We start from the raw sequence: 12829 nt of genomic DNA on the forward strand, positions 1-12829 counted from the left end.
TTGACACATAATGAGACTGTAGTCACCCTGGCAAATTGTCTTCCTGGAAAGTTTTTGAATAAATTAAATTGAGGACTACTGGTACAGTTGATATTGAAAAATAAGGTCTTTAGGGTCAGCGTTGAATCTTCAGGAGTGTGACTGTCAGTATTATTTGAAAGCTTTTTGTCTATGAAGTTCAGTCCATCAATGAGTAGCAATGCAAGTTTAAAATCAATGTATTGAATGTACTGAAATGTACACCTCATTTTTGTTTGTTTCTGACTTGGCCAAAAGCAGTTGTCAAACTAATATTACCGTGGCATTTATATGGAAGATGAGATCTGCATCATGGACATCTTTAGAATACTTTCTTATTTCAAAATTTAAAATTAAATTGGTTTTCATGTCTTAAAAACTTTACATTGTGTAGTGTCATGAACACAAACAAACAAATATAGCCTGGTGTGGTTGTAAAATCTTGATGAATGTATAGATGTTTCAGCATGTTTCTTGTTTTGTAATGCCTTTTCTATTGGGATTCAGTAAATAATCTACAAAATAGGTCACTGGATGGAAATCCAATGATGCCAAAGGGTTGCACTCCATGGTTGCAATGGAAAACAAAAACTAAGTTAATGTCACAAAGTAGTTTGACACAGCTAGTTTGTGTTTCCACTTATTTTCAATCAATGAATGATCGGAACTGCATTACTAAAACATTTTGTTCCTAGTATTCAATTTAGAAATTAGTTTTTTTGACAGGAAAATGTCATTGAGGACATCATTAGCTGCTATCTTTAATTTGTGTTTTACAACAGGAAGTAAGTGAAAGCATGATGGCCAACTGGCAGCTTGGCATAAGGCCTGCAGCTCTCCACTTGAATCACAATTATGAATGTAACTTTGCCAGAAAACATTTTGTAAAAACTTTTTTTAAAATTGATGCCACATTGCTCAAATACTGATTAAAATGGTTAACAACACAATTTGCCATGTGTGCTAGCACAAGCTCTTGCAAGGAGCTTTTAAGTGGTTGGATGTTTGAATAGCTGACATACAGCAGGTAAATATCAGTGCAAAACATCAAGTTAAGGTGAAAAGTACAGCCATAAGACAAAACTAATGACTGACAAATACACAAATGGGTTTATTTTGGCTGGAATGACACATCACTGTTGATATGAGCTCTAAACTGTAACAGTATGACATAATACTGCAAAGCGCACAAATACATATACAAACACAAGACAATCAGACACATGCAACAACGACTAGGGTCTTCAGAAATAGTACCATACAAGGAGATAAGAGAGCTAAGAGACTAGTTTAAGATCTACTATAAATTGGGCTAAATAATCATAATTTATTATTATTAAAAAAGGTTCACTCCTGACAACTCCGGATCAAAAATGGTTCAGTGTCTGTAGTCCAAAACATGACCAAGACAGCTTGAGTATGTGGTACAAACTTTTTACAATCAACTCTTTCCCCCTGAAATTGTGACCTAAATGCATATTAAGACATAGATTTGATAGTGTATTTAGGCATAGAGTCTTAAATCATGGCTACCTGTTTTACAATCACTTCATCACTGACTTTAGAATAAATAGATGCAGGTATTGGAACCACATTAAATCACAATTATTCCAATAAAAATCAATGTGCCCACATTTTTAGCATCGTTGGGGTATAATTGTGTCCCTAAATAAATAAAATCGTAATAAAATCATTGCTGTAGGGTCTTTCAGCTTCAAGAGAATTGCCATTTTTGTATTGGAGACCTTAACCTCAATGAAGTATTCATTTTTCAAGAAATCTCAAATAAGCAGACAAAGAGTTCTTAAACTCGAAACAGGCGAATAGATCAATAATTCACATTCATTCATTGTTTTTATGCCATTTGTCTGGACTTTGAGCCTTGTGCCACTGTACCACATTTATCAAAATAAGAAAACAAAAATCATTATTAGTGATACATTACTGAAACAGGTTAACATTTGTTGTCTTTTTGATCAGGACTTGTGTAATATGAAGACAAATCAAACAGTAATGTCCCCCATGACGACACTGCTGTAACTCAGTCTTCAACTTTGTGAGCTGGTCTACAGAAAGTCCAGTGATGCTCCACCGTGTTCTCGTTTGCACGCTCACTCATGTGATGCACACGGGTGTTGCGGATGGTGAAGCCTTGTTTCATGATGTAGTCCATGAGGTGAACCCTTAGGGCCACCTCTTGGTGATAGTCACATGGTCCGAAGGTGAAAGACACCTGGCAGTCTCTGGTGTCCATCATGTGTTTGTTCCACTTGGTGAAGTTGTTGGAAATACCTTCCAGCAGACCGTGAACCTTTGTGGTGATGGTTAACTGTGTGATGATAACAGCGACCGGGTTTGAATATTTGGACAGTTTCCGAGTGCTGGAGAGCTCCACGACCTGCTCAAAGATGTCGGGAGGGTACAGCGGCTTGGGATCGTTAAGGCACAGGATTAAAGGTTCGATCTGGTAGAAGTCCGCCTCTTTCCTCAGGAGGTCTGTCTCTGTGAAGTCCAATGGGAGGGTAAGCTCAGATGTCCGCAGGAAGTTCAGGATGTACCGGAAAAGTGTCCCATCGCGATCGATGAAATAATTCCCTTTGGAATCGCGGGTTGTGGGAAAATCTCCACGGAACATGGCACCCAGCATGGAGTCTGGGTAGCGCTGCAGGGTGGATAAACTGGTGGTGTACAAGTGGCCTCCCACGTTCAAGGTAACAGGAGTACTCATCTAGGGCAAAAAGGAACAGAAGAGGATAAGAATCAAAGGTTTTTGTGAAGTTAAAATAAGCTGTAGGTGATAACATGAACAGTGTGAATTTCAGGTGCCAAGCTAGCTAAATAAATGGAGTCTAATACAAAGGCCCTGCGATAAACCATGTAGTTTGTGGTGCTGTGTGTTGAATTATATTACATTATAGTGACACATTAAGTGTTTCTAACATTTTTGTCCACTCCATTAATACCAATGCGACTAAATATTAGAAACACCTTTCAGAATAACGCAATACAATTCAACAGCACCACAAACTACAGCCTCCAAAATGATCAAAAAGTCAAATCAACACCTCTCTAAAACAGTTTTGGTAAAATCCCAACATTACAACCTTCATGAAGGTAGGACTACTGCAGGGAAGTTATTAAGACTGCATTAGTTTTAGATGCTAGATGTAAAACTAAACTGGCAACAGAGTGAATTTAACATGTCTTTATCAGAAACAAACATCTGACATTGCTCTTATTTCTAGTCTGACTTCTATCCATCTCTTACCCTATGGCCCCAGTCTCCATTATCCATTTGTAGAACAATACCCACTTGGTCAGAACCAAAATAGAGAGGGAACAGATACGCTTTGGCTTAATTCAATTTCACCTGTGAAAAAACAGTCACATTAACATGAGCTGTAACAAAGTTATGCAGAATATGACTGACACAATCATGTAGAGTCATGTAGTCAAATCATGTGTTTTTCCAGTACAGATGAGAGTACCTGTGTGGGTGTACATGAATAATGTTCTACTTGTTTACTTAGAAGGAGGTGCTCACTTTGTGGATTAAATGCACTACTATAGTCAAGCACTTGTGAGTTGTATTATTTCTACCTAGATTGAATACATGTGCATGCTGGTAAAGCAGCAGTTTGTATTTGACAAAACAATCTCACAGCAAGGTCCATTTAGTAGCTGTTTGAGGACGTTTAATCACATTATCAAAGTTTACTCTCTGCATTTCCATGACAACTGGCAAACTCCATCTGCTGATGAAGATAATGTGATTTGGTTAAAAGCTCCAGAACAGTTGCTAAGTAAATTAACTTAGATATATAAGATAAAATAAGATGAGCCTTTATTAATCCCCAGAGGGAAATTCAGGTGTCAAAGCAGCAACATCAGCAAACAGAGTGAAACACAGGAGAGGTAAAGGTATACACACATTATTAAAAACAATAACAGAGATATAAAAGATACAGAGTGAATGGGTGAACATAGTGTGTGCAGTCCGTCAATAAATAAATGTAATATGTACATATGTGCAGTCTATGAAGTGGTATATAGGATGTATAGTGTAAAGTGCGCCAGTGGTTAGAGTCCACAATATACAGCTAAATAACATAAATCACGATTCCACTGAATTGAAAGTGAAACTTGACGATACTAAGTGAACATAAACCCATTAATTTACATTTAGTAAGTTACCCACTTAGTTACTTAGCAACATATAACGACTTATTAAGGGCTGAATGCTAGTGAAGCCAGCTAGCTAATGTCTGTTTGATAGCTGCTGTTAAAAGTAGCAATCCAATGCATTTAAATACCGCAAGCAAATAAAATATATTTTAACAGATAAAGATGTTAATAAGTTGTTAACATAGCTTTGATGCACTGAGGTAACGTAGCGTTAAATACAACCCCAGTGGAAAGAGTTTAGCTAATTGCTAGCTAGCGAGCTAACACAAATAGCATAGCTAGAAGGCTAACATAGCTAACATAGCTAGCAGGCTAACATAGCTAGCATGCTAACATAGCTAGCAGGCTAACATAGCTAGCGAGCTAACACGGCTAACACAGCTAGCAGTCTACGAGCCGTTGACGTTAACGGCTGTGACTACTACGGTTGACGTCGGGATCTTAGCTAGACTAGAAGGGAAGTAGCATAGAGGTTGAAACAACAGCCTTACCAGCTCGCTTTCTGGCTTATTCAGCGGGCTTGCGGGTTGGTGTTTATCGGTAGAGTCAGTGATGTTACCGGGCAGCTGTGCTTGGCTCCAGGCTGCAGCAACACTGCGCACACAGTGAGGGTGAAGAGGAGGAGGTCCTGCTGCAGCCGCACAGGCTCCTCTGCATGAATACACTCACACATACAGATACAATGCAGATAAATGCATGGGACTTTTATTATCAGGATGCATTTTACAGCACACATTAAATGCGATTCATTTTCTAAGAGCACTATATAATCCCTTGCTTTCTGTCTTAATGTACTTTTTTTTTCTTTTTTTGATATTAGACATCTGCATACATATATATGCATGTCACGTACAAGGAACATGTGAAGCATTGCAGTGGAAAAAGGGATTATTATCACAAGTCTTTTAGTTCAGGAAGATTTCTTTGTGCCACCCTTGGCGTCTTGCTGCATGATGATGATGAACTCCAGGATGAGTTTGGCTGTCCGAGAGGGCCTCTCCATCACCACAGAGTGACCACAGTTGTCCAGCAGGTCCACCCTGCATCCAGGCAACACCTCTGCAATGACTGTAGCTCCAGAGACATCCACCACCTGCACAACAAATACAGGACAATTATCACGTTTATGCCCAGCCAACATGGTTATGTGGGCCCCACATGGGTTATGCTGGGGGTACCTGGGTACCAAGTGGGTATGGGCCCAAATGGGCATCTTATCTGGGGCCCACTTGGATCAACTAAGTAGGTCCCACAAGGGCTCCCCAGGGCTACCCAAGTGGGTCCTAGTTGGGTCACTACTGGGAAAATTAGCGCATGGGCTCAAAATGGGCAACACAAATGGGGCCCACTTGGGTCAACTAAGTTGGTCCCACATGGGCTCCCCATGTGGGCTACCCGTGTGGGTCCTAGTTGGGTCACTACTGGGAAATTAGTGCATGGGGCCAACATGGAAACTGTGGACAAACCCACTTACAACCCATATTTCAGGCTATGTAGTCCCTATGTAGTTCCCACATAGTACTTAAACCTGGGGCCAAGATGGGTTTTGGTTTATGTTGCCCAGATTGGGTCCATATAACACCCAGTGTACTCCTGCATGAGACCCACAAGGGCAATTGGCACGGGGCCATTATGGAACCCATGGACAATCCCATATAGAGCCCATTTTTCAGCCCATTTACCACCCACATTGGCCCCACATACAAATGTTGGCTGGGTGTAGATATGAAGTTTCTCTATTCAGACCAGAGAGAAGCCTGAGCCACCACCTTCAAGTTACAAGTTTTAGTGGAGCGGATAACATCAATTTTTCAGTCAAATCGTGCAAATAGTGATACAAGTCCCAAATTTGGCATGGTGATTGCAGAGGGGTCACTAAGCCAGATTGACCTGCTGATAATGATTTCTCTCATATAAATTCATCTACTTGGTCGATTTGAGTGATCTTGGTGTCAAATTATCTGTTTTCTAGCATGCTGGATCTCATTTTGATAATTTTAATAATTTTTAACTGCAATATGGCGGCCAGGGAATCGAGCATCAAGACCGAGCTGTTTCATTTCCCCGCCGAGAAAGTGTGTGTGTGAGAGTGAAATACCTTGCACGGTCATTGTGACACACAAGGAGACAAAGCCATCAGCAACAATAGGAAGTCCCTGAATGCTGTGACCCAACGCTCTCATGAGGAAGCAGACACCTAAACAGACACAAAATGGCCACCATATTACAGTTACATGCTAGTCATCAAAACTAGATCCAGCATGCTAGAAAACAGATAATTTGACACCAAGATCACTCAAATCAACCAAGTAGATAAATTTCAATCTTGGATTTTCAAGTGGCCAATCGTTTATATTTGCTAAGTGTCTCCTCTGGAATCATCATGCCAAATTTGGTGCTTGTATCACTATTTGCATGATTTTTTCTCTATCTGCTCCCCTATTTGTACACAGCCACATGAATCATAGGGATTAGTTTAGAAGCAAAAGCTGCCATATCATCACTTTTGTATTTATGTAGGCTGCTGGGTCACTGTGGGATATCATATATATACGTTACCTGGTCTTTTTTGCCCCATATCACTTGTAAAGGTGCAGTGATCAGATGTAAGTGCTCCTGTAAGGCATATCTTGATGTCTCACCAAGAATCTCCATAAATACTAATATAAAAAAAAGAAACAAATGTGTTAGTATGGATGACTGTATGGTACGCTTACATGGGAAATGCTAAAATGTTGTGAACTAACCTTCTTCATAAAATGTGTTGTGAGGCTGTCGGACATCTACCATTCCTTGAAGAATCTAACAAAACAGCAGCAGAATAACACAACCATTGAATACTGTAGTAAAGTGAATATTATCATCCGCTGTGAGTGCATGCAAAGTGAAATCCATAATGCTTTCATTTTCAGAAGAAGTGTGGACCTGACCTGCTGAGGGATTTTAAAGCGAACATGAGAACAAAGTCTGAACATGTCCTCCATCTCCTCGGGCGTGGTAGGGATCAGCGGGATGTTTAATGTGTAATTGCTGTGCTCCAAGTCCTGCAGGTGATTGTCAAATTTGGTCTCACATGGGTGTCTTATACCTACAGGATAAAATAAATGTTTTTCAGATTAGAAAGTGATGACGGACACGATAAACTATAAAGGAAAGGCGAAATAATTAAGGGTGTGCGTGTGTGTTATTATGATCATGTCAGGTCATGTCTTGTAAGTCTTTATAATCAGTATTATGAAACTCTTAAAGACAAACTGGCGGAAACAGCAAATGGTTGTAGGCATGAAATTAATCCAAGCTCTGTGTGACTTAATCTGCTTTTAAAGGGGCAATCCAGCTATTTAGTTTTACACTTAGTTGGGGGACTTTCAAGAGACATATTCAAAAACAAAATTGAAACAGCAGAAACCAAGATATTCAGACTTTGAGTTTTTAATATAAGCCAAACACCTAAAATGTTGGATCCTACATTTCCCATGATGCAATTTAATAGTGTCTTTCAATAGATCCTCCCTCCCTGGCAAATGGAAATGGATCCAACTGAGGACATATACTGTTAGTCTAAAAGAAAATAAGCTTCTACTTTATATGTGACCACTAGTTTATATATTTTTAGGTACTCTACCAACGTCTTTCATTCACACTACAAGAGAGAATATGGTGGTGCTGTTTTTACCTGAAAAAGACTTTACCTAAATCTTAAGTCCTAAGCAGAGTCAGCTATTATATAATTATTATATATATATATACATATATATATATATGTATATATATATATATACATATATATATATATGTATATATGTTATATAATTAATTAACATTATATTTCAAAGCATGTATATGTATCTTTTCCTATGTGAAATGTTAATTAATTAATCTGTATGTATGTTTTTTATTTCACTACTTAATTTTGAATCATCATTCCCTGTGTAGATATGTTATTATACGTTTTTTTGTCAAGGCAGTGGGGGGATGGGAGAAAGTGAAAATATTCTTTGTCAAATATCTGTGAACAATGCTCTTTTTCTTAAATAAAAATATTTTTAATAAGCAGAGTCAGCTAATGGAAGTAGCGGAGCTCTCCTCTGAGTGAGGTAATGCCCACATCTTTCAAACTCAACACCCCCAGTTTGTAATGCAAAAACTTGGAAACTCCAAACCCAAGCCCAGATGACATCATTATGACATCATCAAGGTTAATTTCTTTTTTTTTAAAAAAAGCTCCCTGTAGAGCCACAGAAGACGTGAGAGAGCCGCTTTAAAGTGAAAAATATTTACAAATTTCTGAGTCTGACCTTTCTTTTGGCAAAACACTCGAAAGGTCATTAATGATGTTGCACGCACACACATGCACACATGCACACACACACACACACACACTCTGACTGACCGTCTGGACAGATGAGAGTGATGCTACAGATCTCTGAGGGGTAGTAGGCTGCGTAGACCCCGGCTACATTTCCCCCCATGGAGGTTCCAACCACATGGAAAGGTTTCCTGTTCAAGCGAATGCATTCCACAAACTGAGAAGAATGAGGGACAAAAAAAACAGATATTCAGTGGATTGATTTTAGGTACCTGACAAATACACCCTTGTATTTTTAATTTATCTCTCTTCAGTGTACCTGATGGATCCTCCTGACCTGCCCCTGAATGGAGTAATCCTCTGTGTTGGTGCGTGTTGTTCCCTCATGACCAGGCATGTCCACACACACTATGTGCAGATGTTTTGGTAGATACTAGAGCGGTAGGAGAGATAAAAAGTACAGCTTAAAACTACTAATGTATGCATGGAAGCCAAGAAACACTTGGAATCTTATAAGCAACTGAATTCATAGCATCAAAAAAATTTACTTTGGAAACCGTCTATCTGAACTTATGTATTAACTTGAATTGAATTCTCCTCTGTGACATTTACAGTTTCAAAAACTAGATTTTTCACAAATTCAAGTTCACAAATTCAGATGTCCAATGTTTCCAGTCGCTCATCTGAACTTTGTTTTCTTGGATCATCTGACTGACAGACTGTAACCTGATTGGACAGATGTCTGCTTGACAGCTCATCCTTTGCATCCAAAGTAAAAAAAAGATTGAATTTGACCAGTTTAATTTGAGCAAATTTTGGACACTTACATTTTCTGAATTTATCTGAATTTGTGAACCCTTAAAAAAGAGCAGTCTTTTTACAAGGTTCAAATTCTTGTGGCCTGTGCCTCCATGTGTATGTCCTCAAAGTTGTAATGAAACTATTTCCTTGTTTCACATTAGTATAAGCAACCTGTGATCTTGTTATGTTGATCTCGTCACAGCTTCTTTTAAAAATGGCAAGTTTCTTTTGATGAAATCCGTGAGTTCATAGCAACAAACTGTTTTGTTTGGTGTTGCAGCCCCCCTGACCTTGACGACGGTGAGCCATGTGTCTTTGTGAGCAGAGAAGCCATGCAGCATTAAAATGGAGGGTCTCATCCCGGGCTTCCCTCTGTAGGCGTAACAGAAGCGATAGCCGCCGCAGTCTGCGTAGCGCACCTGCAGGCCCAGAGTCCTCCTCCAGTACCTGAAGAGGAGCAAGTTCGTCTCAGCCTTTACACACACAGACACGACGGCACTGAAATTCACATTTGAGCCAAGTGATAATGGATGCAAATTATTATGAGCATGTGTTGCCAATTTGCTTCATGTTAAGGCTCGGATACACTAAGGGTTTAATGTTGAGGCAAATTTAGGAATTCAGGCTTTATAAAAAAATTAACTGACATGCACTTTCACACAGTTTATGTTCATAAAAGTAATATTAATGTGTTTAAAAGGATAGGCTCACATTTTTTAAAGTCAATTTTAATGCAACACACACAGTCTAAGTAAAATTAAAGTGACCAACAATGCTTTTCAAAGTACATATAGGCATGTGAGTGTTGTTTTAAAACCCAGGCTGATATTAGGGGATAGGTGGATAAAATAATGCACAAGACATGAAGAATGTTTCTATTAGAAGGAATGGTGGAGCAGCCATAAAAGACTTGAATATGTAACTCAATGTAAACATCATATAGCTTCAGTGAAGGACTGCAAACAGATCACACAGAAGATATAAAGAAAAAATGAAAGGAAACTTGTGATAGAATGATTATTTCTGGCTCATAAGAGGGAATTCACATCCGGTATTAAACATATAGAGTGAAACCGTACCAGTAATACACTTTAATGAGTGCAGAGGGCCAGAGGAGGAAGGAAGCAACGAAGGCCAGGATGGGAATCGCCAGCGTTCCCCCGGCAATGATAAACAAGTTCACCATATCCAGATCAGCCGCCATGGCTCACCTAACAAAACACACATGAACACACACACATTTTACATACATGGAGTATGGATCTCATGAGCTTAACATGTTGGGGGAGGGGTAGAGTCAGTATCCATACATATGTTTTGTTGAGATAATAAATAATAACTCACTAAAATAACATCTCTCCATGCCACAATAAGCCTTTTTTTAAAAACAGTAAAAACTTACTTTTCAGATGAGTTTTTTCCCTCTTTGTATTTTGTGTCACAGGCAAACCACTGTGAATATGTAGGTTAGTTTTACAGCATGCAAGTACTTTTAAAGGTGTTGTTGATGTGTTGAAAGCATAAATAGTCAAATTATCTTTCTGATACTTGGAATAAAAAAAACTATCCCTGTGGAGTGCAGTTAGTCCCGGCAGATTATGTTTGCTCTGGATAAACTCATTGATTATTACTCATCATTGGGGGAAACCGGGCCACTACATTATTCGGTCAATCTTTTAAAGTGAACGTACAACAGGCTGCTTCTGACTGAGTCCAGGCAGTACACTGACAAACATACACATTTATTGGATAACCACTGTGAATTAAACAAAATATAAATAAATATAATAAACCTACAGTAACGGATTTTACTGGTGTGTAACAATGATTTTTGAAGATATGATCACAGCATATACACAGATTCTAATCAGCCTAGACATTCATTCCCAAGAGGAGGTTTGATCATATGTGTAAGGGTTCACAAAAGGAAGAATATCAGATTACAGTGGCAAAATTAAATTTTCTTTTCCTTTCGTAGCTTGTCAAGATTAAGATACCAAATCCATTATATTTCTGTAACAACATTTCTTACTGCACATTTCCACAAGCAATATTTGAGTTCATCTTGATAAAGATGGTCTTCAGGCCTTGGCCACTGCTGTGTTAGTATTGGCGCTGCAACGATTAATCGATTAATCAACAACTATTTAATTGATCGCAAACTATTTTTGATAGTACTACCACTATAATTGATTAATCAGTTTTAGTATTTTTTTTATAGAAAAAAATCGAAATTCTCCGATTCCAGCTTTTTAAATATGAATATTTTCTGGTTTCGTTACTCCTCTATTACAGTAAACTGAATATCTTTTTTGCCATTTTCTGACATTTTCTAGACCAAACAACTAATCAATTAATCAAGAAAATAATCAACAAATGAATCGACAATGAAAATAATCGTTAATTGCAGCCCTTATTGGTATCAGGTTTTACTTGTCAGTGTTTGATGTTGGATGCTAAAAGAGCAAATTATGGTTTTGACTCTTTTCCACCCATTGAAGACAGTTTGGAGTTCTGAATATTAATGTAAATGTGTGATGTAAAAAGAAATAGGAGCTAATTTTTGGGGAAAACACACAACGGGCAGGCAGGAGGGTAGGTGGATGGGTCCAACACAAACTCAATGCTTTCATCCAGGAAACCGCTGTTTGGTCCCGTGCGTCACGTTACAATCATCCGTTTGTTTGTGTCTCATGTTCACAACATTCAGTGTTATCTTCACTGTACAAACATAGTAGTTTTAAGCCCAACTATGTAGTTCTTTCCTAAACCTAACTATAGTGGTTTTATTGCCTAAACCTAAAGTGACGGCAAACGGCGTGACAAAGCGACGGTATGTGACGAGTTGGGATGAGAACGTGGAGGCAATGTTCTAGAAACTTCTGTATTGTCATCACTGATGGGCAGAAATTAAAATATAGAGAGAAAAAAAATAATGATACCATTAAACATACCTCATTTGTATGTCGCCTTGGACAAAAAGCATCTGACAAATGTTCCAAATTAAAGCGCACTATTTGACAGCGCCTTCGAGTCACACTTGGTGGACATCACGTGGACCATGTTTCACAGTCTGACTTTGAGCACCCTCCACCAATGGAGCATCAGTAAGTCACTGGATGTGTTTCCTCTACTGTTAGTTTGACTGACGCATCCACATCTGAGTTCAAGCTCAAGCTTCAAGTCCAAAACGTACCACAGGGTGTCATAATGGAGGCAAACTGGGGAGTGCCCCCTGTTTGCAGTCAGTAGTGAAGCTCTGAGCACAGACCACTGGGTGTCACGACATCCACAGTGTGCGAGGCGTCATCCGCTCTGCTTCAGATGACAGTGAAGCTTTGAAGGGTTTAGATACAGATGTCTGATCCAGCTGTGGACTACATATTTCGGTCTCACACCTTCTTCATGGGTACTTTGAGGTTTCTTTGACTGAAGGGAAGAAACAGAACTGATGAACCTTGAACATACTGCCCTCCAGAGGTGATAGATCCCGGATGTCTGTATATTAAAGTGGCT

The 12829-nt window shown here is 38.9% G+C and overlaps 2 protein-coding genes and 1 long non-coding RNA gene across 4 annotated transcripts; 1 reads left to right on the forward strand and 2 right to left on the reverse strand.

Moving 5' to 3' along the window:
• Nucleotides 1-1109: 1109 nt before the first annotated feature.
• On the reverse strand, nt 1110-4873 carry kctd6b (potassium channel tetramerization domain containing 6b). Of its 2 annotated transcripts, XM_037773528.1 has the most exons (3): nt 4695-4873; nt 3287-3388; nt 1110-2746 (listed from the first exon to the last, which is right to left on the reverse strand). In XM_037773528.1, exons 2-3 carry the CDS (start codon nt 3311-3313, stop codon nt 2060-2062), a joined length of 714 nt encoding a protein of 237 aa, XP_037629456.1. In that variant the 5' UTR covers nt 3314-3388; nt 4695-4873; the 3' UTR covers nt 1110-2059. The 2 variants fall into 2 exon arrangements, with proteins under 2 accessions (XP_037629456.1, XP_037629457.1); XM_037773529.1 differs by lacking the exon at nt 3287-3388 and having other exon boundaries at nt 4695-4831.
• LOC119490255 lies at nt 3796-10315 on the forward strand. Its single transcript, XR_005207366.1, has 5 exons — nt 3796-3933; nt 7116-7200; nt 7710-7758; nt 8827-8880; nt 9594-10315. It is a non-coding gene; the product is annotated as an uncharacterized LOC119490255 (long non-coding RNA).
• Nucleotides 4693-10571, reverse strand: abhd6b (abhydrolase domain containing 6, acylglycerol lipase b). The gene is made up of 8 exons (XM_037773527.1): nt 10393-10571; nt 9604-9760; nt 8832-8945; nt 8597-8729; nt 7134-7291; nt 6951-7005; nt 6763-6863; nt 4693-5296 (listed from the first exon to the last, which is right to left on the reverse strand). The coding sequence occupies exons 1-8, from the start codon at nt 10515-10517 to the stop codon at nt 5114-5116; spliced, it is 1026 nt and encodes a 341-aa protein (XP_037629455.1). The 5' UTR covers nt 10518-10571; the 3' UTR covers nt 4693-5113.
• Nucleotides 10572-12829: the final 2258 nt, after the last annotated feature.

The sequence above is a fragment of the Sebastes umbrosus genome, chromosome 6 (assembly GCF_015220745.1).
Source record: "Sebastes umbrosus isolate fSebUmb1 chromosome 6, fSebUmb1.pri, whole genome shotgun sequence".
NCBI lineage: Eukaryota > Metazoa > Chordata > Actinopteri > Perciformes > Sebastidae > Sebastes > Sebastes umbrosus.

Excerpts from the sequence above, each read along its gene's own strand:
- kctd6b (XM_037773528.1), bottom strand. The coding sequence starts at position 3,313 with ATGGATAATGGAGACTGGGGCCATAGG. Across the intron at positions 2,747-3,286 it reads ATGGAGACTGGGGCCATAGG|ATGAGTACTCCTGTTACCTT; the intron begins GTAAGAGATGGA and ends TTTTTGCCCTAG.
- abhd6b (XM_037773527.1), bottom strand. The coding sequence starts at position 10,517 with ATGGCGGCTGATCTGGATATGGTGAACTTGTTTATCATTGCCGGGGGA. Across the intron at positions 8,946-9,603 it reads CATGGCTCACCGTCGTCAAG|TATCTACCAAAACATCTGCA; the intron begins GTCAGGGGGGCT and ends CTACCGCTCTAG. Across the intron at positions 7,292-8,596 it reads CACTCTCATCTGTCCAGACG|GTATAAGACACCCATGTGAG; the intron begins GTCAGTCAGAGT and ends TTTATCCTGTAG.